At 39.5% G+C, this 25,195-nt stretch overlaps 2 protein-coding genes across 2 annotated transcripts; both read right to left on the reverse strand.

Annotated features, from left to right (window-relative positions):
- Positions 1-3,245: 3,245 nt before the first annotated feature.
- On the reverse strand, positions 3,246-11,457 carry LOC111240002 (probable global transcription activator SNF2L2). The gene is made up of 6 exons (XM_022769961.1): positions 11,205-11,457; positions 9,107-9,336; positions 7,298-7,403; positions 4,739-4,840; positions 4,368-4,512; positions 3,246-4,204 (listed from the first exon to the last, which is right to left on the reverse strand). Exons 1-6 carry the CDS (start codon positions 11,298-11,300, stop codon positions 4,071-4,073), a joined length of 813 nt encoding a protein of 270 aa, XP_022625682.1. The 5' UTR covers positions 11,301-11,457; the 3' UTR covers positions 3,246-4,070.
- A 4,336-nt stretch (positions 11,458-15,793) lies between these two features.
- LOC111239998 (KN motif and ankyrin repeat domain-containing protein 1-like) lies at positions 15,794-25,184 on the reverse strand. The gene is made up of 11 exons (XM_022769957.1): positions 25,156-25,184; positions 22,271-24,786; positions 21,671-21,823; positions 21,031-21,139; positions 20,778-20,957; positions 20,513-20,600; positions 19,573-19,792; positions 17,831-17,973; positions 16,766-16,966; positions 16,426-16,524; positions 15,794-16,318 (listed from the first exon to the last, which is right to left on the reverse strand). Exons 1-11 carry the CDS (start codon positions 25,182-25,184, stop codon positions 16,256-16,258), a joined length of 3,801 nt encoding a protein of 1,266 aa, XP_022625678.1. The 3' UTR covers positions 15,794-16,255.
- Between the last annotated feature and the right edge of the window lie 11 nt (positions 25,185-25,195).

Raw genomic sequence — 25,195 nt, forward strand, 5'->3', positions numbered from 1 at the left:
TTAATTACGCATTGCATATTTTAGCCCATTGATTACAACCTTCACATTCTTGCTCTTCATTGCAAAACATAGCACACCATCATTTTCTTTTAGGTCCCGTCTCACAGGCAGCTGTAGGGTTTTTATTCATTGTTAGTGTGCTACAAAAATCTTCTCACATCGTCAAAGTGTTGTAAGCAGGCCAAACCTCACTGGTGGTGCTGCTCTGACCTCCAGACTTGTGAGTCATCTGTCAGACAGCACTGCAATATGTCAAAATTTCATCTGTGAAATCTCGGCTGTCATTTCATCCCTGTTTATCAAGTCTATAGGCGACTAAAACACAGCACTGGGTGTCTGTGTAAAGCAGGGAGGGTATGGAAAAATATGATGAAACTAAGTTGATGAATATTGAAATAAACAAGAGTTTGCTGATGCTACTAAGATTAAACTTGGATCCTCTTTTATTAGTTGCTTCCCTTATAATTTTTAATGATTAATTGTGTGGTGGAGGGTGTCAACTTTTCATGGCTTCTGAAAGGGTGCATGCCAGAAAAAGTTTGGGAACCACTGATGTGCAGTAAGATTTCTTGCACCACTGAACCTCAGAGAGACAGTGGGAGGTGGGGTGAATTTTACACAACAGAAGGTGCTTAATTTTTAAACCTGAATAGCAAATAAGGACACATCTACATTAACCTGTAAATAACAGGATTCTTAGGTCTAAATTGAGACATACAAATAAACAACATTGTAAGGTTATTATTTTTCTACTGCTATTACTCTTTTCTATCATTGAGATATTCTGGTAAAAAATGTTTTGTCAAAGTCTGACTTAAAAGTTGCTGCCAAAGAGAGCACATTAAAAATTTATATTTTTCCTATCACAAAGTCTCTATCTCAAAAGCTTGAGTGTATGAGCAAGAGTGTGTTGTGAGAGGAACTGGTACCTCTCATCATAGTTTCATGTATGCTTTTTTTTCCTGTGTGAAAGAAATAGAGCTTATAAAGAGAGGCTTTAAGAATGGTTGAATGCATTGAAATAGACTCAATTATCTATTGCTGTAAAACAGCTTTTTTTTTTTTTTCAGGTCAGACATCAGCAATGACCTAACTATCAAAAACCTGATAGCTGTATACCATTACCCACTTGTGTCCGTTGCCATGACTTCATATGATACATTTAGTCATAGTTCTGACATGAACTTATGTGCTAGAGATGACATGCCATTGAATTGTAACTCAAGTGTGCTGACACTAGCCACTCACCCCGCTCACAGATGCCCTCCATTGCTATCTCTGAATACCAATACTCGACTGACTGACGTTTTTTAAAAACCCAGTCACTGCAGAAACAACACATTTGAAGCTCCAGAAAGTATTATTTTTGAAATCAACACTGACTCAAATAACTCCCTGAAATGTGAAAGATTTGCATTAACTGAGAATCCTGTAGAGAACCGACTCAGTCAGCAGCTCTCTGCAGCTTTCAGCTGTTTTCTTTTTCAGCCCATAAGATTAAATCCCAATGCTGTGGGATAGCTAGCTAGCATGCTAACTTCAGATGAGGAAAAGAAGTGACAGAAACAAGAGTTAACATTGGCGTTGCTCTCCACCAATGGAGACGGCTCTTGGTGAGTAAAAGAATGAAGTTTGAATTTGCAACGTTTCTTCTACACTGGTAAGTAAACAGCTGTTAATGCTAACGTTAGCTATGTAGCAATAGCAAAACTTAAAAACAGCTCTTTAAACAATAATGATCAAAAAGTTAATGCGCTTTAGAGATGCTGGTAGACATTTTTTTTTAACATTTTTTTTTTTTTTTTAACAGGGTCAGGCTAGCAACTTTCTGCTTCCAGTCTTTATGCTAAGCAAAGCGACTAAGTATTTCTTGTAGAGTGACTATTCCTTTTAAGCTGTCATTGTTTATATCATGGTTACATGTTTATAACAGGGCCTTATGTTGATATCAGTAATCATTACATCTATTTATCTTGTGTAATTCTGACTTTATCGTTAATTACGCTCAGAAAATAGACTTACGTGAAGTTAAAACAGGAAGGGAATCTTTGGATTCCCATTTGGATTCCCATTGCACATATGTACTTACAGACTGTTTTTCAGTTTTATGTGAAAGTTGCAACATGTGCATCAGTGAAAACATCCATGGTGCCCATATGTCATTTTCATCACTTAAGAATTGATGAATTGATCGTCATTTAGAATCTCTAATTGACGTAAACTGAAAGCCTTCCAGTGGTGGGTGGCTGGGTGGGTGGGCACAGATTGGCTGTGACACTGCCACAGATGGGGCCCTGACGTAAAAAGCAGATATGATGGAGGACATGATGGAAGCGTATGAGAGAGACCATCATTAAAATTTAAACATCAATTACAGATTGGGTGCATGAGTACACATGGCAATGGTTCTAACAGCTAGAACTCATATCTTTCTTAGACCCGTATATTCTCAGTTTGCTACCAAATTCTCCCCACTATATATGATTGCTGTGACGTACTTCGTCCACCCAGAGCAGAACGTCTTGCAGCAGAATTTTGTGTCCATTTCAGCCAATTTCCTACTATTTCATCCGTTTATATATATTTATACATTATACATATATTAGGTTGTTTTGAATTCTTGAAATAGATTTAAAGATTTCACACAAATAAAATGATCACTTGAGAGTTGCTGTTAAGTAGGTATAAGTCCCTTGATAAATTTAATACTTATTGCTCACACACAGCAAAAATCTTTTCTATTGTTAAGTTAGTACTTTACAGCATTCTTAAGTGTACCTGTTACATGTTTTTCGTGTGATCTTTTATAATAATAATAATAATAATAACAACTTTTTTTTTATAGCGCCTTTCAAGGTACCCAGATGGTGTACAGAATGTGTAATATCCTTATCAACTGCTGCATTAAATACATAAGAGTTCAAAGAAAAGAATTGGTGCAAACATCTGGTTCCACACATAAATAAAAAAGTGACACTATTACTTTAGCATGTGTAAAACACCTGTAGCAACCAGTCATAGAGGGCGAAACAGCTCTCTTGCACCACCTATTGGCCCATTGTCAAAAATACATGCCATATGCAGTATTTATGCTCAAAGGCAATAATGCTGACACTCACAGTTAATATAGAGATTAAATCTGCCAAACATGATAATACTGGCACCTGGCCACTTTATAAAAGTGTGACAAGTCTTAATAGTAATCATCAACCAGAGGGACTTTTTGATAAAATTTATTTCGCGAAGTGTTTAAGTGATACATGTTTCCTGGGATTGTCTTAACAATGATCCATCCTCCCCAACAACTGGGAGAGTAAATGAAAAGCAATTAAGTTTTTACTTACTTTTCACACAGACTGTACAATATGTTAATATACTGTGGCACAAGGGATACAAATGTTCAGCTTGAGTACCCTTGATTAGACCCAAACTTATTCCATCAAGTATCAGAAGCAGACAAAAGCCATACTATCAGTACACGTATTAAGTGTATATCAAGTCTCACTTATTTTATTTATTTATTTTTTTTATCAAAGATGTATAATCTCTAAAATCCCATTCAGAGATTTCAAACACAATTACAGTGTTAATTTGTTCTGGTTTTCTTTAAAAAGACCTTCCTGTGTGCTTCGGTTCTCTAGCCATGAACACATCTACATCGTCATCTGGAGGAGCACAGCTTCAGGAGAGATATACAAATCATGCTCCAAGACATATGAAGGCATTTCATACAATCAAATATATTGATTAAAAACAGTCAGTGAAACTGGTTGTTTTACATAATATCTGCAGAAGCAATCACAGGGACTAAGGCAGATAAAACGGAAAGTAGAATTATTGTAAGAGACCAGCTAAATCAAAAGAACAGCACTATGTGCAGCAAGACGTGTTTGAGTGGCGTGAGTCATCTAAATGAAAAAGCATTATTCCATAAGTGCCTCTCTTTGAGTGGCTCTTCCAGTTTTATTTTCAAAGACCTTTCTTCTGCTCAGAAAATGAAGAAACCAATGAAAAGGGATGTGGCAGTGAATAGACATGAACGAGTACAAAAAAATGGAGGGCCTTTCAGTTCAACCCTCATCTTTTGTGGTGTTATCCTCTAGATCGTCATCACTGTCTAAATCACTGTGGAGCCTCTTGGCCATGGTATTTCTGCTTCTCTCCTCCTTAGTCCCCTTCTTTAGCTGGACTGGTAATGGTTTCACTGGTTCAAAAACAAAAAGAGAGAAAACATGGTTACCATTAACGTAGAACTTTCTTTTTAATTTTTAAATTCCTAAAGTCGGGTTGTTAAATGTAAGAACAACCAGCAAACAATAATTTGTCCTCATGTGCATTTATCTTTCACTGTTTGTTTCATCTCTCACCTGCTGATGGAACAAACTGGTCTTCAGCTCTGCCGCCATTATCACTGTGACCGGCGCGAACCGTCTCTTTCTGTTCCTCGTCTGTGACGATTCTCTGTCTCGCGCTCTCGAAAACAGACTTAATCACAATTGAATCCTCGTAGATCTGCAGTGGTAAACAGAAACACATGCAAGCGAACACACACACACACACACACACACACACACACACACACACACACACACACACACACACACACACACACACACACACACACACAGATAATCAGAGCCACATCAAGATCCAAACCCATTTAGCAGCACCATGATAGAATGGAGACTGTGAAAAATAATTCTGTTGCTTTCAAGAGAACAAATTCCTCGGGTTTCACCTGAGATCCCTCCAGGTTGTAAGTCTGAGCGTTGTGACACAGGAGGAAAATGTCCTTCTCTAAATCCCCCACACTTCTGTACTTGTGATTACGCACACGTTCCTGTGAAGCAGAGGGTCAGTATCAAACCTTAATGCGACCATTGCAACAAAGCCATCAATAAACCATTTCATATTAGTATTCTCATAAGGTAAAACAAAAACCCGGGCAGGTGTCCCGTCTTCAAGGACACGTTAGTAAATACTTTTTTTTCCCTCTTCTTTTGTCTCTTTCTTGTACATAAAATATAAAGCTAGAGCTAGCAGCTAATTAGCTTAGCTTAGCATGAAAACTGGAAGCGGGGTAAACATTTAAGCTCGCTCTATCTGAAGGTAAAAACACAAAAGAAGAAGAAATCCACCTGGCAGCCCCTCTAATCCTCACTAATCACCGTACCATGTGTGACTAATTTCAGGTCATTTGTTCTCTCCTGAAGGACAACAGGTAACTCTAGCAAGCACAATTTCAACTACAACCACCTCAGTGTTGCGTGGACACACATTTCAAAGGTTTTGAGTAAGATGAGAGTGAGTAGATGTTTTCATCAATTTTTTAGTCTTTTGGAGAGATAACCAAACCTTTGATGTTTTACTGAACCAAAACCTTACATCTGAAGTTTTCTGTAGCTAACAAAACATGTTCCATGAAGCCTTACCTGTGTTTGTGGCTTAGTTTTGCCTGACTGAGCAGGATGTTTATTATGTTATGCCACTTATTTCGAGGTGAATACTAGTACCTAGTAGATATATATATATATATATATATATATATATACTACAGTAGATAGTCTTGTGGAAAGTTGCATGTGAAATACTCTGAACATAATAACATAATAAAAACACACAAAACACTGATGGGTTGAGGATTGCTAAAAACATATTGTACAATATAGGAGACAAGCAAACTTCATCACCAAAGTCTCAAAGTGGAAACAAAACTTCCCCTCTTTATAGTTTTCTTGGATACAAAGCTGAGGAATATGATTGGCTCTCTGTCCAAAAACATCCTGATATTAACCGATTATAAAAAGCCACGAGCGGTCCACACGCTGTCCACGGGCCAACATGAACTGACCACATGCATAAGATTCACAGGATTACAAGGGGCCTCTGCTTCATGATAACAAAGAACATCTGGTTTCACTTTAACATCCCTCAGCTGCTCTTCCCCTCGAAGCAAAGAAACATAAATAAATAAATGATAAAGAAATGTTTCATGCTAATTTTACTTTCACAGTAGCTACTAAATAAAGCTACTGAGCAGGTCTTTTCTACTTGTCTACTTGGTGGCTTCGCATTCATGTCAGATTTTATTATTTTTGGAGTTGGGCTCGTTGGTGGTGTCATTCAGATGCGTTGGCTGGTTAGCGCGTTGCTTATAGCTTTTTGTTTTTTGGTTTGTGTGTGTCATACTTTATTTTTACCCACTCTGTAAATGAATGAAGACGCAGTGTTCTTTCTAGCTGTTGGCATGACATGCTCTAGGGATGGGAGGGTTTTCCAGACTGAAATTTCTCAACAAATCAGACGGATTGCCATGAAATTTGGTACAAACTCGAAATGATGGTTTCCAGAGGATGAATCCTAAGGACTTTCGCGATCCCTCGACTTTTTCCTGTACCTCCTCTGTGAGGTTGACATTTGTGTTATTGCATATAATGTCTTGAACTATTGAATGCATTGACATGAAACTGGTAAATACGGTACATTCATGTTCACATTCACGTTCTCCTCAGGACGGGATGTAATCACTTATAATCCACTTTGTTATCTGGAGCTGTCATCAGGTTAAAGTTTTAATTTGTCTAATACTTTCCAAGTATCTGCAAAATTAATGACATTCCATCTGCTTCGGCTTTACTAAATGTAGAGCTAATTAGCAAATTTCATGCTAACACACTAAAATAAGATGCTGATGGAAAACATTAAAGATGCTAAATTTCAGTATGTTTACACTGTCATTGTCGCTCAGCTCAAAGCACCATTGTGCCTAAGTACAGCCTCTTAGAATAAAATAACTAACATACAATATTAATTAAAAAACACTTCCATTGTTGTCACCTCCATCAAGTGTCAGGTGCCTCAAAACACAAAAAATAATAACAAGTCTTTATATAAGTCTAATCTTTTGAATTTGGGACTCACGTCATGTGACTCGACTCACTTCACTTCTGGCACCTGCTGCAAATCTTTCACTAGTTGCTGTGCAGTATTGTTCTTCATATTAAAATGTAGTTTTTATGTTTATATTTAAGCTGTAAATATCACAAGATGCTAAGAATTTGGATCATTCAAAGAAATATGTCCAACACATCTAAGTCTGAGTGGTAGCGATGGTTCCTTTTAAAGTATTTCCAAACTGATGACACACGTGTATAATCTATTTGGCACCACACTGTACCTGAGCACTATTTTAGCTTCATCTCAATTACTATTTACTAAAAAAAAAAGTCTTTGAATATTCAGGAAAGACTCTTTTGTGTTTTTTGATGTATTATGTATCTGCTGGAGTTTCACGTACCCTGATCCTTCTGAAGTCCACGGGCTTTCGGATCAGCTCGTAGTACTCAGGTACCTCCTTTTTAGAGGGAAGCTGCACAAAACCTTTACTGATCTGTCGACCCAACCTGGAAGCACAATGCAACAGATCACATACTCTCAGTTTATCAAGAAACAGTTTGATGATATTGTCAGTATATGGTTGAGATTTTCAGAAACACAGAACAGCCATGTTTGCTCTCAGTGTTTTTTACACTGCAGTAATAACTTATTTTATTATCTTCAGACAACAAATTCTAATTTTGTGGGGCTCATTCTCCTTTTCCTAAAGCATCATTATCTATTTGAAGATAATGATTAAATCACTTTGTTATCTGCAGTTACCAATTTTTTTTCAAATCAGTGGTTAAATATCTTCTTATCTCTAGATAACAGATAACAAGTTGTCATCATCCCAGGTTTAGTGCTACATTAATGTTTAGCCAGGCAGAATTGAAACAAACAACTTCAAATTATTATTAGGCAGGAATAGAAAAAATATTTAAAGCTAAACTGAACTTTCAGCTCAGTCCAGCAGCAAGTGGTGCGATGATGCTTAAACAGCCACTGCAAAACTTAAAAGATGCGACAGCCGGAAAATTGTAATTCTGAACCCTGTTACTAGATTTATGTGATTAATTTTGACGGTATGAAATGCCTCCTCTGTTTTGAAGAGACTTTATCTGCACCGTCTACAAACTCAACAAGCCAATATACATTTCCCAATAGAGTATGGAGAGCGTCTACAGTAGAACAACAGGAATTATGTGTTCAGACAGAACGTGAGGCAAATGTTAGAGAGATGAAGTTTCAACTTCAACTTGAACAAAAAGTATGCAGGTTTCCCGCAGCTTTATGAAAATGGCAAGAAAGCTGAACTGAACACAAACACACAGACACACTCCATAACACACGGTTGGTGCGTCCATTGCTAGCTACCACAAAGCTAACGTCTGTACAGCTATTAAAATGGATGGATGCTTTTTTTATTTATTTATTTATTTACTTGATTTCTAAACAAAAACTGTTATTAGCCACGCTGTACTTTGTGTTTAGTAATTAGCATTGACAATGTAAGCCAGCATGCTGAGATTAGCATTTAGCTCAAAGCAACACTGTACTCAAGCATAGCCTCACAGAGCTGCTAGCAAGGCTACAGATTCTTAGGGGCCTTTTAAACAGAGATCCCACTATATTGCTGTTAAGACCCCTCGCTCTGCCGTCCTGGCATGACGTGTAACACAAGAGCGTTGGCATCCTGTCCCGCCATGCCGGCTCTCCATTTTACACAGATGTCGATCCGGCTTTGTGAATCCCTCCGCTGCCGGTTTAAAGCCGGAACAACGATGGACCCGATTCTACGTTCATACGTTTCATACAGAGCGCCGAGGTGGAATAAAGATACAGCACTCCTGCCTTTAACAGGCGGTTAAAAAAGACCTCACCTCCACCTCACAAACTATCTGCTAAAACTATATTAGACAAAGATTGAACATTTTGAAGTAACTATATTATTTTGTTGGGATTAAAGGTGTTAAAAATATGAGCATGAAAAACTGCGCTTTTCTTCAGTATTTTGTGATAATGAATGAATTCATGTTCATAAGAAGTAATCTGATGTCTGCATTTAATGAGAACATTATGTGTAAAATAAGAGTAAAAAGAGCTCGAAGCTTCTGATAAAATTGCTTTGTAAAGATTTCTGTAAAAACAAAACAGGTTTTTCATCAGCTTGTTCATGCATTTTTCGACTAACAATTATTATAATCTCCAAATTATTGAGCATCCTCACCCGTCCTTGTAGTTGATGACCATGTCCACCAGCGTGTTCAGCGTTCTGGTGAGCTCAGGTGGATTTGGAGGCAGTTTCTCAGCTGGTGGGCGCCCTCGCTTCCTCTTGACCTTTTCGCCAGTTTCCTGCCCGGCCTGCAGCACTTTCTCTCCATGATGATCACCTTTACGCTTCTTCAGACTGATGTCCTCCTCCATGTCCTCCAGGGAGCCGTTCTCTCCTGCCTCAGGCTGCAGGAAGAGGGAGCGATGGGTGGGGACATCTAACAAACTCAAACAAACTTATAAGGGTGGAGTAAGGTGGCCGAAACACTGTGTGATAAAAACATGCACTGGACATATACAGACAAAGCCTGTAAAATTCTCACTCTGTTGTTCACTTCATATTTCAACATTACATGGACAAAAACAATTGAGGAATGGGAGGCAAGAAGAAGAACTGTGACTGATTTCTATTCATTTTAACTCTTTCCTTGACTTTCATGTGACAGCAACTGCTACACACAGTATATGTTTTCACAGACAGAAACCTACAGCACTTCACACAGCGAGTCCGAGTCTAACACCCTCAAATTAAAGCACTCACAATCTCCATCTAATTAGCAGCACTGGCTGGAGTTTAAGCATTCAGAATTATAGAGTATGGCTCTGTATTCAAATGAAAGAGGGTTTATTTATTTATTACAATAGCATCTGAATTTGCATGGACTGGAGCGATCCAACTGCTGCGCTGTCTCTGCAAATTTAGGACAGATTATTGTATCTGGAGGCTTTGATGTCAGATGATTATCGAGGGAAGGCACTTTTTTTTTTCTTTTCTTTTCTTTTTTTTTTAAATTGCACAATGGATCTGAATAAATTTGAAGAAGCCATGTTCTACCAACGCACAGTCTAAAAATGCTAATAATGCAATAAATATTAATCTATATTTTCCCTGGTTTGCACTTGCCTTCATGCACAAATATGAGATTGAAACATGATTTTAGGTTTGTGGTTTTCATCAAGGGTGCCTGCTGCATCCCGTGTTATTATCGCTCCTTTTCGAATATCTGCAGCAAGCACAGTTTTTTCCACAAAGGCAATTAGAGGCCAGAAACATGAGTATGCATGCAGCAAGAACAGCTCTAGCAGCAGCAGCAGCAGCAGCAGCAGCAGCAAGCCGGCTGAGGAGAACAGGGAGGAAATAGAGAAGGCATGCTGTCCAATCCAAACAGAATATTGATGTATCAATCATATACAGGCTCACACAGCACACACACACCAGCATTCACATCGTATAGATAGAGCATGCACTTGGGAGCATGCATTTCTCAAGGACGAGGAGATGAAAGCATCCTGAAATATGACATTTTGCACACAGCCGGTCAGAGGAAGTGTAACAGCAGCAAACCATAACAATTCTCACGCCTGACCAAAAAAAAAAAAAAAAAAAAAAAAAAAAAAAAAAATAGGACTCATGGCACAACAGTAAAAATCAAAATGCATGCCTGCACTTCCCAACCACAAGACATGGCAGAGAATTGAGTTAGAGGACACAACACTAGAGAGGCAACAATAGAAATCCTGCTCATGATCGCTCGGCTCAAATGTAGGCTTTGAAAGCCCCGCTACTCTCTCTGAGGGGCTGCAATCGTTCCAGCGGAATACTGGAGGGATAGAGGGTAATCCTCAAAGATGTATAACACAGCTGAGAGCTGCCTGATTGACTGTGTATGTGTGAGTGGAAGGGTGTCAGTGTGTGTGCATGTGATGCTCCATGCCTGTGCTATCTCCTAACAAGCCTGCCTCTTCCCTGACTAATCTGGCAAAGATTCCCTCTCATCTGTTACAACACACACCTACACACTCCCTCTCTCCCCCTGCTCTCACTCACACACACACACTCACACACACACACACATACACAGACAGACACGAATAAACTCACAGAGACACTCGCTCTCTTTCCCTTGCGCGCACACACACACACACACACTCACACACACACACAAACACACACACTCACACACACATTTTATCCATCTCTTCCTCTCTTCCCATGCGATGTAGCCTGGCTGAATCCTGAGCCCGAGAAGAAAGACATGGAGAAGGGTATTTACCTGACTGCAATCTGCAGGCTGGCTATCAGGATCGGCTGCAGCTGTGGGGGAGAGAATTAGCAAGCCAGCATAGCGGCGAGCTGCTAGTCTCTTCATCAGCTGATCACTCAGAAGCAGAGCCCAGAAGGGGGGAGAATAAAAGCGCTATGTTTTCATATACAAATCAATGGGCTGGGGGAAAATATAAATGCCATACCCATCTCCTGTCTGCAGCTCTCCGACGTCTTTTTCCTGACTCTGGAAGGCCCCGAGCTTGTCTCCCTCTGCATGTTTTTAATATCGACTGTTGCCAGACGTTTTTTTTTTTTTTTCTTCTCTCTCTTCCTACCCTGCTGTTAAAGTTATCGGGTCCATTTTTTTTTTTTTATATTATTATTTTTTTAATTTCTGCATTGCATTTTTAGAGGGAGCGTGCCATTTCATGTCAACTCATGCAGGGATCTCAGACACAAACATGAGTCCAGCCTGCAGCAGCAACACGGATATTCATGGTTCATGGTGAGGAGCACGTTACCATGTGCAGCCGTCCCCCCAACCCCCAGAATTCCAGCATGGTGATTAATGCATAAATATTGACTCAGGTTACACTTAATTCCTCAGCCAAGACAGCAAGGGGAAAAAAAAAATACCTCTGCAACATTGAGCTGTAACAATTGCAGCAACAACACAAAAAAAAAACAGTGTTTTTGTAGTTTGGACTCATATTCAGACACATCTGGTTTCTGTGAACCAATTAGAGTGTTTTTTTTTCCACCAGCATGTTGTGCAAAATGCTGCTGGAAAACAGCACACAATGTTAGGAGCTCACACCACAGGAAATGAAGGGTACACAAAAAAATAGGATTGAGGTAAAAGATCCAGTTGCATGTTCTTCAAATAAAAGGTCAAACTCATGATGTTGGAGCACCGTCCTTTAGTTTAATGTAGAAACTTGGAAAACTGTAGGACCATGGCTCCTGGGACTCAGTGGAAACAGAGAGAAAAACACGTACATGGCAGGAACAGGCAATCCACTGCGGTACTTTTCATGCCATGCAGCTAAGTCAAGTGTTGGGGGGCCAGGGCCATTTGTCATACTTAACTTTTACAGAGTGTATTTCTCCTACTCTTCCAGCATTACTGTAGCTAGGCTAAGCTGCTTTAAGCAAACATTTTAAATATACTTGTATCAAACACACTGATCTTTTAAACCTAAAGCCTCTGAAAATGTGGTTTCAAATCTCTCTAAACCATTAAATATTATTAAAATTGGCGGGGAAATCCTTAGTTTGTACTTATAAAAAGTTCAACACCAAAAAAAAAAAAAAAAAAATCTCAATCTCAAACTGCTTCCAACTCAACTGTGTCGGTGTGGTTTGATTTTTGGGCCACTTGGGGGCGGCGGAAACAAGTTGTGAACACAACACTTAACATATTATCACCTTTTATTATCACCCCTGGTGAACTTGTAAACAAACAGTTGCCCGTTTACACATCTAGCTGACGCCGAGCAAAGTTAGTATTAGCTTGGTGTTATGTTTCTGGCTACCTGATGAATGTAAAGTTCAGTATTATCGCTCTCTAATGGCTCTGCTCTTAGCTGTGCTGGGAACTTGGTGTACAGGGGTTGTTGAAGCTTTTTTGCTAAACAGTGGTGAGACTGGATCACAACCAGCGCTGAGAGAAGCTATAAAGCTCCATAGAGCTGCTGGATGGAACTGCAGAGAGAGGTGATAACTCTCTGTGGGGTTTTGATCTGTGTTTATTATGAAAATATTGTTTATAGCCACTTTAAGTAAACATTTTCAGGGTATCTGAATGAAACTAAAGGCTCTAAATGTCTGGACCAAATGGCAGTACATCTTATGGTGCTGCAGTTGAATGAGTTCATTCTGAGGCCTCTTCCACACTGAGCCAAAACTTACACTCGCAAACTTCCCTCTCATTAAGTTGCCGTGTCTTTTCAGGATGCCAGAAGAAAACCGTAAATCAGCCAAAGTCTTCATTTCTCAACTTATTTTTTTTTCATTAACATCTGTATGCTGTGATGAATTCTTGTATTATTATGTAAGGATTCACAGCAGGATTCAGTTTCATGACATGACACATTTAAAAATGTCAGTTGCCAACTATGTAACACAAGTGGTCTGTATCAGCTGTATTTGGACATGATTGTGTCTTACAGTGAGAAGAAGCGAAGAACTTTTAAACACACAAAACATACACAAAAAGCTGGACCACTTGCAGGCTTAAAATAATAAATCATTAGGCAGCAAATTAATCATTAGCCAGTAGATGTCATGAACATGCAACGCACTGGAGAGTAGACGGGAGGACTGTGCACACTGAAACCCTGTTTGTTGATGGTACAACTTGGCTCAGTGTGCTGGGTGATAATCTGCATGATATTATGACTACTCATTTCCTTGCATGCGAGCTTCATATGACATTCATTACCGTTTTAAGAAATGAAAAACAAATGGGAGCGCTCCTCTTGTTCTCCTTTCGAATGTGGCTCACATGACAATCCGTTCTAATAAGTTGTAAGGTGTAGCGGAGTCTCTACTGAAATAATAAGAGACTGAATGTGATGTGACTGTATTAGCAGTGAAACAGAGACATCATGTCAGTATTATGTTCTCAAGAACCACTTGCTCAAAACCGCTGTTACCATGGCAACAGCAAATTTTGATGGTGGACCTTGTATATCATTGTGTTTTATTGCTGTTGCTGGGAAATGACTCAGAGTGCTCTCAGCCACGCATGCACAAGCTCGCAGTAATGGAACACAGTGATACGTCGGGGAGGCGGAGGGAGGGAGGGGGTGACAGGGTTGGGGGGTGGGGGGGTGCACCGGGAAGGATGACAACATAATTTTATACATCTATCCTGTCTTTTTATGGAAGCTTTCCATCTCTCTTTCTACACCCAAGCACCACTTTTAAAAAGCAAAAATGTAAATTATGTACACGCAGAAAACAAACGCACAGAAACCATGTGTTTCACTGTCAGATGATAAAACTGAGAGATTGATTCAGAAAAAATAGGCTGTGATTTCTTATAATTTATAGCTTATCAGATATTCATTCACCATCAGTGTCCGTATGTAAAATTAAACAATGACAGTCTCTCAGTTGCAGGGCTGATGCAGAATTGAATGATTGCCCCACAAACCCTCAGCCTGGACTGTACCAGAACTCAGGTTATTCTGTTGTTTAATAGATGATTCACAGCTTATTCAAAGCTTAAATTCAGTTTAAATGTGCAATGGTGCACAAATATGGACATTCCTTATGAAACAGTTAATGAATGTTCAATTAAAAAAAAAAAAATTAACAGACAAGTGAGGAACAGGATGAAACACAGAGGACAATACCTGCTGCGGTGGAAGAAATGGCGAGGTGAGAGGGGCGAGTAATTTCTGTCTCAGAGGAGAAGAGAGAGCTGGGTGTAAAGGGGTGAATCAAACTGGTGTCTGCCAGACTGGAAAATGGGGGAAAGAAGTGTTGATGACCCACTGAAGGTTCAGCAGGCGTTTTTCTCAACTGCTCCAGTTACTTAATAAGAGAGATGTCAGATACATTCATCCAAGAAGCCTGCTGAAATTGAAACCTCTTGAATGGAAAAAAAAAGGCCCCAGAAAAGAGTTTATACATTTATCAAAGACTGTACTTTTTTGGAGGTGTTTTTGCTTCATTTGATTTGTGGCCAGCAGCAGAGAGGCACATACAAAAAAATATATATTTTTAAGTCCCCTTACCCAGCGTAGAAACAGACAACGCTGTTTTTTTTAAGTTTAATTAATTTCCCTTCATGAAATAGATACAATAAATGTGTAACTATAAAATGTGTATTACCTTATCAAACACATACTGTAATTGTAATACACATTCATTTGGGAATTTAAGTTTACAAATAAACTACTAAATATTGATTCAAATCCAATTGAAAGAAATACCTATGATGATAAGAGGGCGTTGGAGTCAGTGATGATTAGTCACTTTATTCACAGAGGAGAAAACATTCGGCTGTCCAGCCTTCATCAATGGCAAACCAATACATCATAATATAGATGCCACTTAAAGGAGTAGTTCAACATTTTGGGAAATTTGTTTATTCCCCTTTTTTTTTGCAGAGAGTTAGATGACATGATCAACAGCACTCTCACGTCTGTCTAAAGCTACAGCCAGCAGACAATTAGCTTAGCTTAGCATAAAGAGTGGAAACAGCTTGTCTGGTAAAAAGAAATCCACCTACCAGCACCTCCAAAGCTCACATTAATAGGTTATATTTCATTTGTTTGGTCTGTACCACAACCAAGCTACCTTCATCTTTAACAGACAGAAAGCTAATAAGCATATTTCCCAAAGTGCTGAAATATTCCTTCACATGTTATCAGCAACAACATATCCCATGAATTTTAGCAAAAGAAGCTCTGCAGCTGTAATTGCATGTTGTTTTAGTTTTGTTTGGAAAAATGACAAAATTAAAATTTGTTTAAAATATTTATCATGCATCATGATTTGTCTAGTAAAGCAGTAGAGATACAGCAAAGTATCAACTTATAAATACAAATACATTACAATAAAAATCTGGAAGTCTTTAATTTACTTTCTCCTATTTGTAGCTATTTATTATCCATTTTTTAAAAATTAATTTACATACTTGAGTTTGATGTTAATGTACTGTATTATTTTTGTATCTTCTTATTCTTGCAGTCATCAAATATTGCAATTATAAATATTATTTACAAAAAGAAAATTAAAATGATTAAAGGACTTTTGACAATTAATATAATTACATTAACTTAAATTTTATGAATACAAACTAGTGCTATACTCTGCCATGCATACATTACCTGCTGAGTTATAATATAATACACACTGTGCCATTATACAGACCATTGGATAATAACTAGTATTCTGTCAACTGGTGAATGATGATGTTAAAGAATCCATCGGACTAACTTGGTAAGTTTGAGCCCCCACCTCTTTTGTTATGGGGGCTTTGATACTGAATCACCTCGTAAATAAGATCCATGAAGAATCCATTCAGGCCTTGGGGTCGTCACATCATTCAAAAATATTTCTAGCGTCGGAGGAAGAGAGAGACTTTCCGCTGTGACGAGCAGCTGCCTGTTGAGACACAAACACAAGGACATACATGATTAAAAAAAAAAGTTAGAAACAACAACCTGAATACACACTTAGTTTCAGTGCTATGAAAATGCCGACCCACATACCCCTGTCTGTCCTTTTGAGAAGTTGGCATGAGCATAAAGGAGCACTGCGATGTCATTATGTCCTGCCTCCAATGCGATGGACAGGGCTGTGCTTTCATCCTGTTAACACACATAATCATACACATTATGACAGTACATATTTAATTATACAGAACTTCTAACCCCGTTGTTTCCCTGACATTTTAATGGAATTTCTTAAAATAAATAAATAAATAAATTGCTGTCTGCTTTCATAATTCAAATAATAAAATATGTGAGAAAGTTTGAGTGTTTCAGCTTCACAGCTTGAAGCCACCAGGCTCACAGAAGCTGCACAGAGTGGCAGCAGTGAGTCACATACACTGTCTGTCAGGGTGGCATCACAGTCCGGCTGCGCCAGCAGTAGTTTTACAATGTCAGCATGGCCATGCTCGCTTGCACACATCAGCGCAGTGGAGCCCTCATCATCCTGGAGATTGACCTCCGCCCCCTGTGCCAGGAGAGCCTGCACCATATCCATTCTGCCATGGCTCACAGCCAGCATCAGAGCGGTCTGACCGGCCTGGACGGCAGACAGCAGGGATCAAAGACAGGAAGCAGGGTTAATGATGCTGAGACGATACATCTCAAATTACAATTAATTTCCCACATAACCTCAGGTCTTTTTGTCAGTGGACAGGTCAGCAGAACATGCAAAAAATGTGACAGCATACAATTCAACATTTATGGAGTTTCCAATGATAAATTAATACTGAATGAATGAATATTTAATTGGATTTAAAATAAACCTTTCTCCACTTAGTAAGAAATTAACAACTTTTGAGTAATGTATAAGGAAATTATGGATTTAGAAAATAGTGTTACCAAAAATACAAAAAGTACTTAGATAGCATATCCAGTATTTCCATAAAAACTGCATATTTTCTATTCTAGGTTTATGTCCGAGGCCAAATTCAGTCCTGCATGAAATAATTTTCAGTAATAGCCACGCTTTGAATTGAATGGTTGTGAGTGAGTCTGAGAGCTGCAGTAAATATGAATTTTATCATTTAAACATGAACTTTAAAATGATAGAAAATGTACAAAATAAGCAAAAAAAAAAAAAAAAATGATGCAATAATGACAACTGACTAACTGGCTCCTGATAGGCCCACAGGTTTTACCAATTTTTCACTTTTACCTTTCGACTAACCTGACATTCACACACAAGATCTGAGCTACACAATTAGTACATGTACATTTACTCGTCAGACACTATTACCCAAAATTATTTACAAGTGAGGGACATTAATCCAAAAGAAAAAAATATAGTATATATATAGTAGAGTATATATGAAACAATCAAAACCTTTGAGACACCATAGTGAAACAAACTGTCAACAGGACATTACATCCACTAGCATTACCTGAGAACAGACTGACTCACCTGGCTGGCCTTTGCATTGACATCTCCTTTTGTGAAGAGCTGCACCACAACTCTCATGTCCTCTGGAGTTTCCACAGCTGCAAGTGCAGCCAGCATGATGGGTGTGTAGCCTGCTTTGTTCTGTTGATTCACGTTACACACCTCTGTGTGGTGGTCAGTCAGCGGAAAAAAAAGATGCACAAGAAAAAAAAAAAGGTCTACAATTACTTATTGAAGGTTGCAAACTCTTTTTAGCTACACTGACTGTACCAAGTTTACTACTGAAAAATAAAACGGCTCTACATAAAAGGTCCGTCATAAAAAGAGGTGTAGACTCATAGACATGGAAAACATGTCAGTACTCTCAAAATCCGTGCTTGAACTGCTCAGCAGCAATGATGCAAACACATTTCAGACTTGGACATCAAAGTGTTCTCAAATACCTATGGTTTCTTTGCTGTGCAATACAATTAAGAGTTCTCAAAGGCAAGCACTTTGAGAGTGCTGAAATTTCAGCTGCTAAAACACTCACTCAGTGCATTATGTGAAGCATCACACTACCCTGACACACTATCACACAGGGTCCATTTTCCTTATTTTCAGATACAGAATAAATGGAGGTTTCAGATGAAAAAGTAACACTTCTTGAGAGACTTCAGTGATGCAAAACCTTAAAATGTGTACTTTTGCTTATTATAAGTCTCTGTTCATCTAGCCTTAGAGATGTAAAGAGGTAAGCTCACTTCTGAAAACTCTAGCAAGGCTTTTAGATGAGAGTAAGACAGAGTACATATGTCCATCATTACACCTATTCAGTGTTTGCCAGTCCATTTTATATTGATTTAAGCCTCTGAATTGACTGGCCCTGAAGTATATCAATGAACTTTTGTTCCCTTTCAAACCTATCCACAGCTGGAGAAAAAGGTTGGAACAGTTCTTCATGATTTTGAAGGCTGATTTCTAAAGTAAATCTTCATTTCAAGTTGGAATAGTGCATAAAGAGGCACTGCTGTTGCACAAGTACTTGATGATCAATACAGTAATGCAGTCTAATTTGTCACCCGTTATGCAAAACTGGTTATGCAAAAGTAAAAAAATGTGTTCTATTCATTCTGTTTTTCATACAAGAAGACAGGGTTTCATTTTAGCAATATCTTTTTATTTGCTGTTATATTGTATATCATGAGTTCAAACTGTGCAGTAATGTCAGATAATGATTTCTACTGAACTGCTGATTGTCAATTGTCTGTGAAAGTAGTTTAAAATGAATGCTCTTGGGTGAAGCCACAGCAATAAGATATTAATGAAATAAGATATCTACACGTCAGATTCAGTTAGGACCTCATGATACACAGGAAAAGTCACTAATTTTTTGCTGATTTGCCCCCTAGTGGTTATTGGGAAGCATAGTAATGTTGACAGATAACACATTGAACCAGAGAATTCACTGGCCTCTGTGCAGTCCTGCTCAATCGTTCAGGATGCGTCACTTCTAAAAAAAAAAAAAAAAAAAAAAAAAAAAAAAAAAAAAACTGTGTCTGTGCTTCTTTCTCTGCCATTTATTGTTGTGTTATTCTATTCAAACGCAAAGTTATTGTAGCACAGGGTTAAAGAGTACCAGCAGGATAAGTCTCCTGTAACCTTTTTTTAGCCGTGCTTTAAGTGCAAACAGCAGAGAAAAATAAAGTCTCACTCCTACATAAAAGAAAAAGTAAAGTTAGAATACACAATGACCTCTAGTTGCCCTGTGAGTATCACTGTACCTGCATCAAGCAATTTCTTGACAATGCCAAAGTTGGAGTGTGACACGCTGTAGTGCAGAGCTGTGTTTCCATTGCCGTCAGCCATATTAGCAACGTGTTGCAATACTGATGGTGAAATGACCCGAAACGTTGACAAGTAGTCGTCCACGGTGTCAGGAGCTGCTGACTTGTGGCTGGACACAGAGAACCACTCCTGCTGGACTGTTTGTAGACAGTCATGCTGCAAGGGACAAAAGAATAATAATAATAAAAAATAAAAAAAAACTCAGGTATGTGTAAAAAAACAAAAAAACAAAAACAAACTAATGCATCCTCATGAATGCCATTCAAGTCTCCATAATTCACAGTGTACAGAACAATTTTTGCTCCGAAATAGATAGGTACATCTTGTAATTACAGGGATGTGACTGAAAGAACACAGACAAAGAGCATAATAAAGCAACAACTCACTATAAAAATCTCCAAAACAACATCATAAAAGAAGAGACTCAGGAATCTGTCTTCATTTAATCTGCAAAAGCTTTGTAGTATATTGAGTGTATTTTCTTTAAGTATTTCAAATTTCATTATGGGATCTATCTTGATTTTCCTTTTCAATATACTTCTTCTATTGATCTCCGTGTCTCTGTATCTGATTACCCAATTACTGCGAATGAGAAGAGTCTCTTTCACTAAGAAATATTATAATTTCTAAGTTCAGGAAAAATGCCACGGCAGAAAATTACAGAGTGACACACCCCTTTGCTTTTTTGTGTCCAATGCCAAAGTAATTTCTTTCTTAATGACATACTTGAACACACCCTGTCCAGGCATCTCCCCACATACCATTAAACTTGCACACGGACACACATACACACACACATACATATATATATATATATATATATACACACACACACCTTCAATGGCTCTCACAGTGAATATGGTGAACAAAACATACCAATTCCCTGCTGGATAAAGCTGTCTCATCACTCAGGTGCATCTTTAAGGCTTGACAGGCAGAGATAATCTTTGCACTTAACTTACACCTAAAAGAAACAACAGTAAATAAATTACAGAGTGCAAATTCAGACTTAGGAGGACGACTCAAAAGTCAGACTCACACCGTAAAATATCAGGACTAATGTGGTGAGGCTTTTTAATGCAGAAATCTTATTCAACTGGGAGATTATTTGGCTTAAAAACCCTTTAGACTCCTACATTACCTCTGTTGTGTGTGTGATTTTGCAGACCCTTTCGATGCCTTGTTGGAGCCACCTTTGCTCTTTCTTGCTTGCGTTCCACCTTGAGCTGCTTCCCTAAATTTTTTGTTTCCTCTCTTTTCCGCTTCCTCAGAGTTAACCCTCTCACCGACAGAGAGCTCGTAAGATGGCATGGGGTCAAGTCTAAGGACAATAAACAACAATGAAAAGTGCAGTGTTTAGCAGTAAATTATTAGTTTAGACGTTGGATGCTTACCCCGTTGTCACCCTCATAAACTTCATGCTCTTCCTGTTGCTGCTACAGCCTTGGTCACCGTTCTGTTTCTTCATCACAGACCGCAGCACAACAGAATTCGCTGATCTGTCTAGAAACAATGATGGAGCAAACGCCTCTGAATTTTTAACAAACCCAACACTTGACTTCTGCAGTGTATTTTATTAAATGCAAAACATACAGAATAGCAGATACAAACCCACTTGATTAATCTTGGCAGGACTTAGTGCGGATATATTCATGATGCTTTATATATTCTTACAAATCTGAAGATCTCATTTTTAAAAACAGAAAGTGTTCTGACACCAGATCCTCCTACGAAGCAATTCAATTTTAGACTCAAGGCCACAAACTGCTATGTGGTATGAGATGCCTTCCAAAACCAGATATCATTCCAAACATTGCAAGTGTATCCCTCAGAAAGTCAAACTTGCCAAGCCAAAGGCAGCCACTTCCTCTAGACCTAACACAAGTTTAAACTGGGCCTCAGGAGTGGTCTGGAAAATGAATATTTTTAAACTACTTTTGCACAGACGGTATCTCTTCTTATCCACCTCACGTTTAGAGCGTTAGAACATTATTGTTTAGGGTCATAACACATTAACACACGCACACGTTTTACCTTGCAGAGCTGAGGACGCTTGTTGTTCCAACATTTGTATCATTCTTTTCACCTCAGATTCATTTCCACCCTGTTGGCACATTCCTGGGTTTGTTTTGTCACATTTAGAAGAGTCGACTGAAAGCTGAGATGGAGACTGAAACTCTCTGCTGACTGTGGCAAAGACAGAGGACATTAGTGCATTTTTTTTTTTTTTTTTGGGAATGGTACCAACATGACATAACAGATATTACTTACAATATATTACATGATAACAATATACCATTAAAAAGGTGCCTTTTGACCACTAGTGGCACTATGGAGGAAAGTTAGTGATGATTGGGTCCCCATTTTGTTTGCAACCACAGGGATGTCCTGATACACTGTCCTGCTTGTGTTTAGCAAGCTGTATTGGGTAACTTGGTTTCATGCTGTTCCACTGAAGGAGCATTAGTCGAACTATGATGCCAAGAACTGTAGCATTGTACCAGCAAACAAAGGGAAAACGTAGAGTGATAGCCAATGTAAACTTGCATGTTATTGGCTTCCAAACTGCTCTTTAAAAAAAAAAAAAAAAAAATCCAAAGGGTACCTTTATAACTAACTTAATCCATACAGTACCTGGTGGCTGAGAACCTAAACGATGGACTTCTGTTCCTCCTTGTGCTGCAGCTTTGTTACTGTAGGGCATCTTAGAGCTGTCATTTCCTCGACTGCTGTGGTGCTTAGTGCAGTCCTCTGTAAGCAGGTCCCCGTGCTCCCCTAGGAGCTTCTGCATTTTCTCTATGTAATGGTTAAGCTCAGGGTCCCACTGGGACTGTGCAGAGTGGTGGAAACTCTGGCCAGGTGTGCTGGTTGGAACCGACAAATCTCGTATCCTCCCCTCCCCTACACCGATACTTCTTGTCTTGTTGGGGTCAGGTAGGTGGGACGGTCCAGAGGCCATGTTACGAGTTTTCAGTCCAACCAGGAAATTCTCATTGATGCTTGTGAACCCAACACCAGTGTCTCGGGTTACCTTGGCAATTGTCCCTGGTGTTTGATTTAAGGCATTTCCTTTCAGATTTGTAGTTCCTACACCGATCGTTCGGGTCTCTGGGGTGCATTTGATGTCTCTGACCCTGTTCCCCACAGACACAGTCCTAGTAACAGTTTGAGTGGTGTTGGTGTGCTTGTCCTGGGTACTGAGGAGAGTATTAGTGCTGGAGTCTGTGTTGAAGGCATCTCTGGTGTTAGTAAAGCGAGACACTGAGCTTGATACAGTGTTGGTACGCTGTGAAGCTGTCTGGGGTGACGCCATGATTCCCAGATCAACTCCTCTGATTGGATCTGTGGTCATACCTTGAGAAACCAGATCCTTTGGTTCAGAGATGATCACATCAACAGAACAGTCGCCACAAGCCACTGAATGATACTTCGTCTTTCCTTTCTTAGATCCCAGATTCTCCACTGGTACCTCTGTGTTGGTTTCTGCATCACATAACGTTATCACCGTCCCAACTCCTAGTGTGTTTGTAAAAACTTGGATTCCCACGCCCTTTTCCCTGGTCTCAACTCGCTCTCTGACCTCCCAGTGGCTTATGGGTAAATCTGGTCCTGTGCAAACATTCTTCAGCTCAGGCCCACGACAAGATACTCCAACAGTCTTCACCTCTGTTGCCTCCCCTGTGCTGGCATCCTGGACCTCTGTGTGATTACCCACTCCCTGGCTTGTGGTGTGAGGCCTCGCTTCAATGCCTGTGCTCGCAGTGGATGGTCTAGCAAGAGATGCTTTGTCAGCTCGGTTCCTAGCTCCTGCAGCCTGAAGCTCCAGTTTGAGACGGCTCATCTCTGTCTGGAGGGCTGATTCTTTTAATTCTGCTTCCAAGTGAGAAATTCTCTCCTTCAGGGCACCAATTATTAGTTGTTGGGCATCAAGCTCTGCTTCCCGATCTGTGTAAATTCCAAGATTAACTTCAGACACCTCTGTTGCAACGGATCTTGTTTCTACCTGATCAGTGTGCACATATTTGTTTTCTTTTGTGGGTTTAAACGAGATGATATCTTCATCAATTCCAACTGTGACTGACTTGATAACCTTGTCATGGATAGGGCTATGGCTTTTTCCATGCCATGCTTGCAAATGTCTGCCCTTGATGGTTCTTTCCAATGCCTGCATCTCTTCAGTCAGTTTCCTGAATTCCCTGACGTCTGTGGGGTCACTCTGCACTATGCTCTTCAGTTCCTCCTCAGTATTCACCTTGTTCTCAATATCAGACCGTTCCATGCTATGAGCTCTCCCCCAGATCATATCATTCATTTCCTCGTTGTCACTCTGGGTCTTGAGCTGAGAGACAAGTTGCCTCTTTTCCTCCTGAAGTACTGAGATTTTTACCTGAAGAACAGGAATGATTTTCACCTGCTCCTCCAGCTCCTTCAGCCTTTGCAGAGCTACCACCATCTGATCACGGACATGCTGCAGGTGCATGGGGCCGAGACCTGTAACTGGAGTGCTTCTACCAGAGCTCTGCGGGCTCGATCTCAGGCACCCTGTGCTGCCTCTACTGCCCAGGGACGAGCTAAGGGGGGCATGCATATCACCCCCTGTGCCACTAGGCTTGTTCCCATTGTTGTTCTGATTATATGCACCCAGGCCAGTGAACGGGGAGACTGACCCAGGGGAGCTTACCCCCCCAAAGCTGGCCAGTCGTCGACGAGGGTGGGGTTGAGGTGGAGGCTGGCTGGTCACCTCCTGCTCCAAGTGCTTATGGGTCTCCATCATGTTCTTTTCCACCACGGGGCTTTGTCTTTGTAAAGCAAGACATCTTACAGCAGGCTGAGGCTTTGACTCAGTAAGTATCTGTGACATCGCCTTGCCCTCATTCCTTGAGAGCTTGTTATCCAAGGATGAACCATGTGGTGGAGGAAGTGGTGGTCGACCTCTGGTTGTCGAAGACATGCCCAGTAGTCTTGTGTCATCAGTGCTAGATGATGACAGGGATTCTTCAGAACGCCACTGGCTGGGTGAAATACCTCTCTGTGTTTTTTCTGCATTATTGATGGCCGCTCTGGGCCTCCTCTTAAGGCTTAGCCGCTTAATGGTGGTGCCGTTTTGGAAATTGTCCACACACTTGAGGTAGTCTGCGTCTGACTGATAACTGTAGTCGATCCCAAGGTAATTAGGAAGATACACTTCAGTGATTTGACCTAGTAGACCAAAAGTGGAATAATAACAATTACTGTTGCATGGTAAAAAAAATTGTACAAACAGTGCAAAAATATTCTGATTGCATGTGATAAACAAACATAGGTAAAGAAAATCTCCTATATATTAAGAGTTTCAGTTTAAAACTACCTATAAAATTAGACATTAAATTTACACTATTTATATTGAAAATCTAAAGTGCTCTTAATTCTTCATGTATATGCAAAAACTACAATATGCTATGGAATATACAGTCTCTAAGCCTTATATTGCTTTATACTATACACTTTCTATCCTCTCAGTTTCTTTTTTCTCTCCTTACCTCAGTGTTATTCGTTCATCAGCAACCATTTCTATTCACA

This window comes from Seriola dumerili, unplaced genomic scaffold (genome assembly GCF_002260705.1).
Source record: "Seriola dumerili isolate Sdu_G_001 unplaced genomic scaffold, Sdu_1.0 BDQW01007938.1, whole genome shotgun sequence".
Lineage (NCBI taxonomy): Eukaryota > Metazoa > Chordata > Actinopteri > Carangiformes > Carangidae > Seriola > Seriola dumerili.

Bases quoted from the DNA above. Each gene is read 5' to 3' on its own strand.
- LOC111239998 (XM_022769957.1), bottom strand. From the start codon at position 25,184: ATGGTTGCTGATGAACGAATAACACTGAG. The intron at 24,787-25,155 runs GTAAGGAGAGAA...GATCGACTACAG, and splicing joins GATGAACGAATAACACTGAG to TTATCAGTCAGACGCAGACT. The intron at 16,319-16,425 runs GTATGTGGGTCG...GTGTCTCAACAG, and splicing joins TCTCAAAAGGACAGACAGGG to GCAGCTGCTCGTCACAGCGG.
- LOC111240002 (XM_022769961.1), bottom strand. From the start codon at position 11,300: ATGAAGAGACTAGCAGCTCGCCGCTATGCTGGCTTGCTAATTCTCTCC. The intron at 9,337-11,204 runs GTAAATACCCTT...CTCTTCCTGCAG, and splicing joins AGCCTGCAGATTGCAGTCAG to CCTGAGGCAGGAGAGAACGG. The intron at 4,513-4,738 runs GTGAAACCCGAG...TTACCACTGCAG, and splicing joins ACAACCTGGAGGGATCTCAG to ATCTACGAGGATTCAATTGT.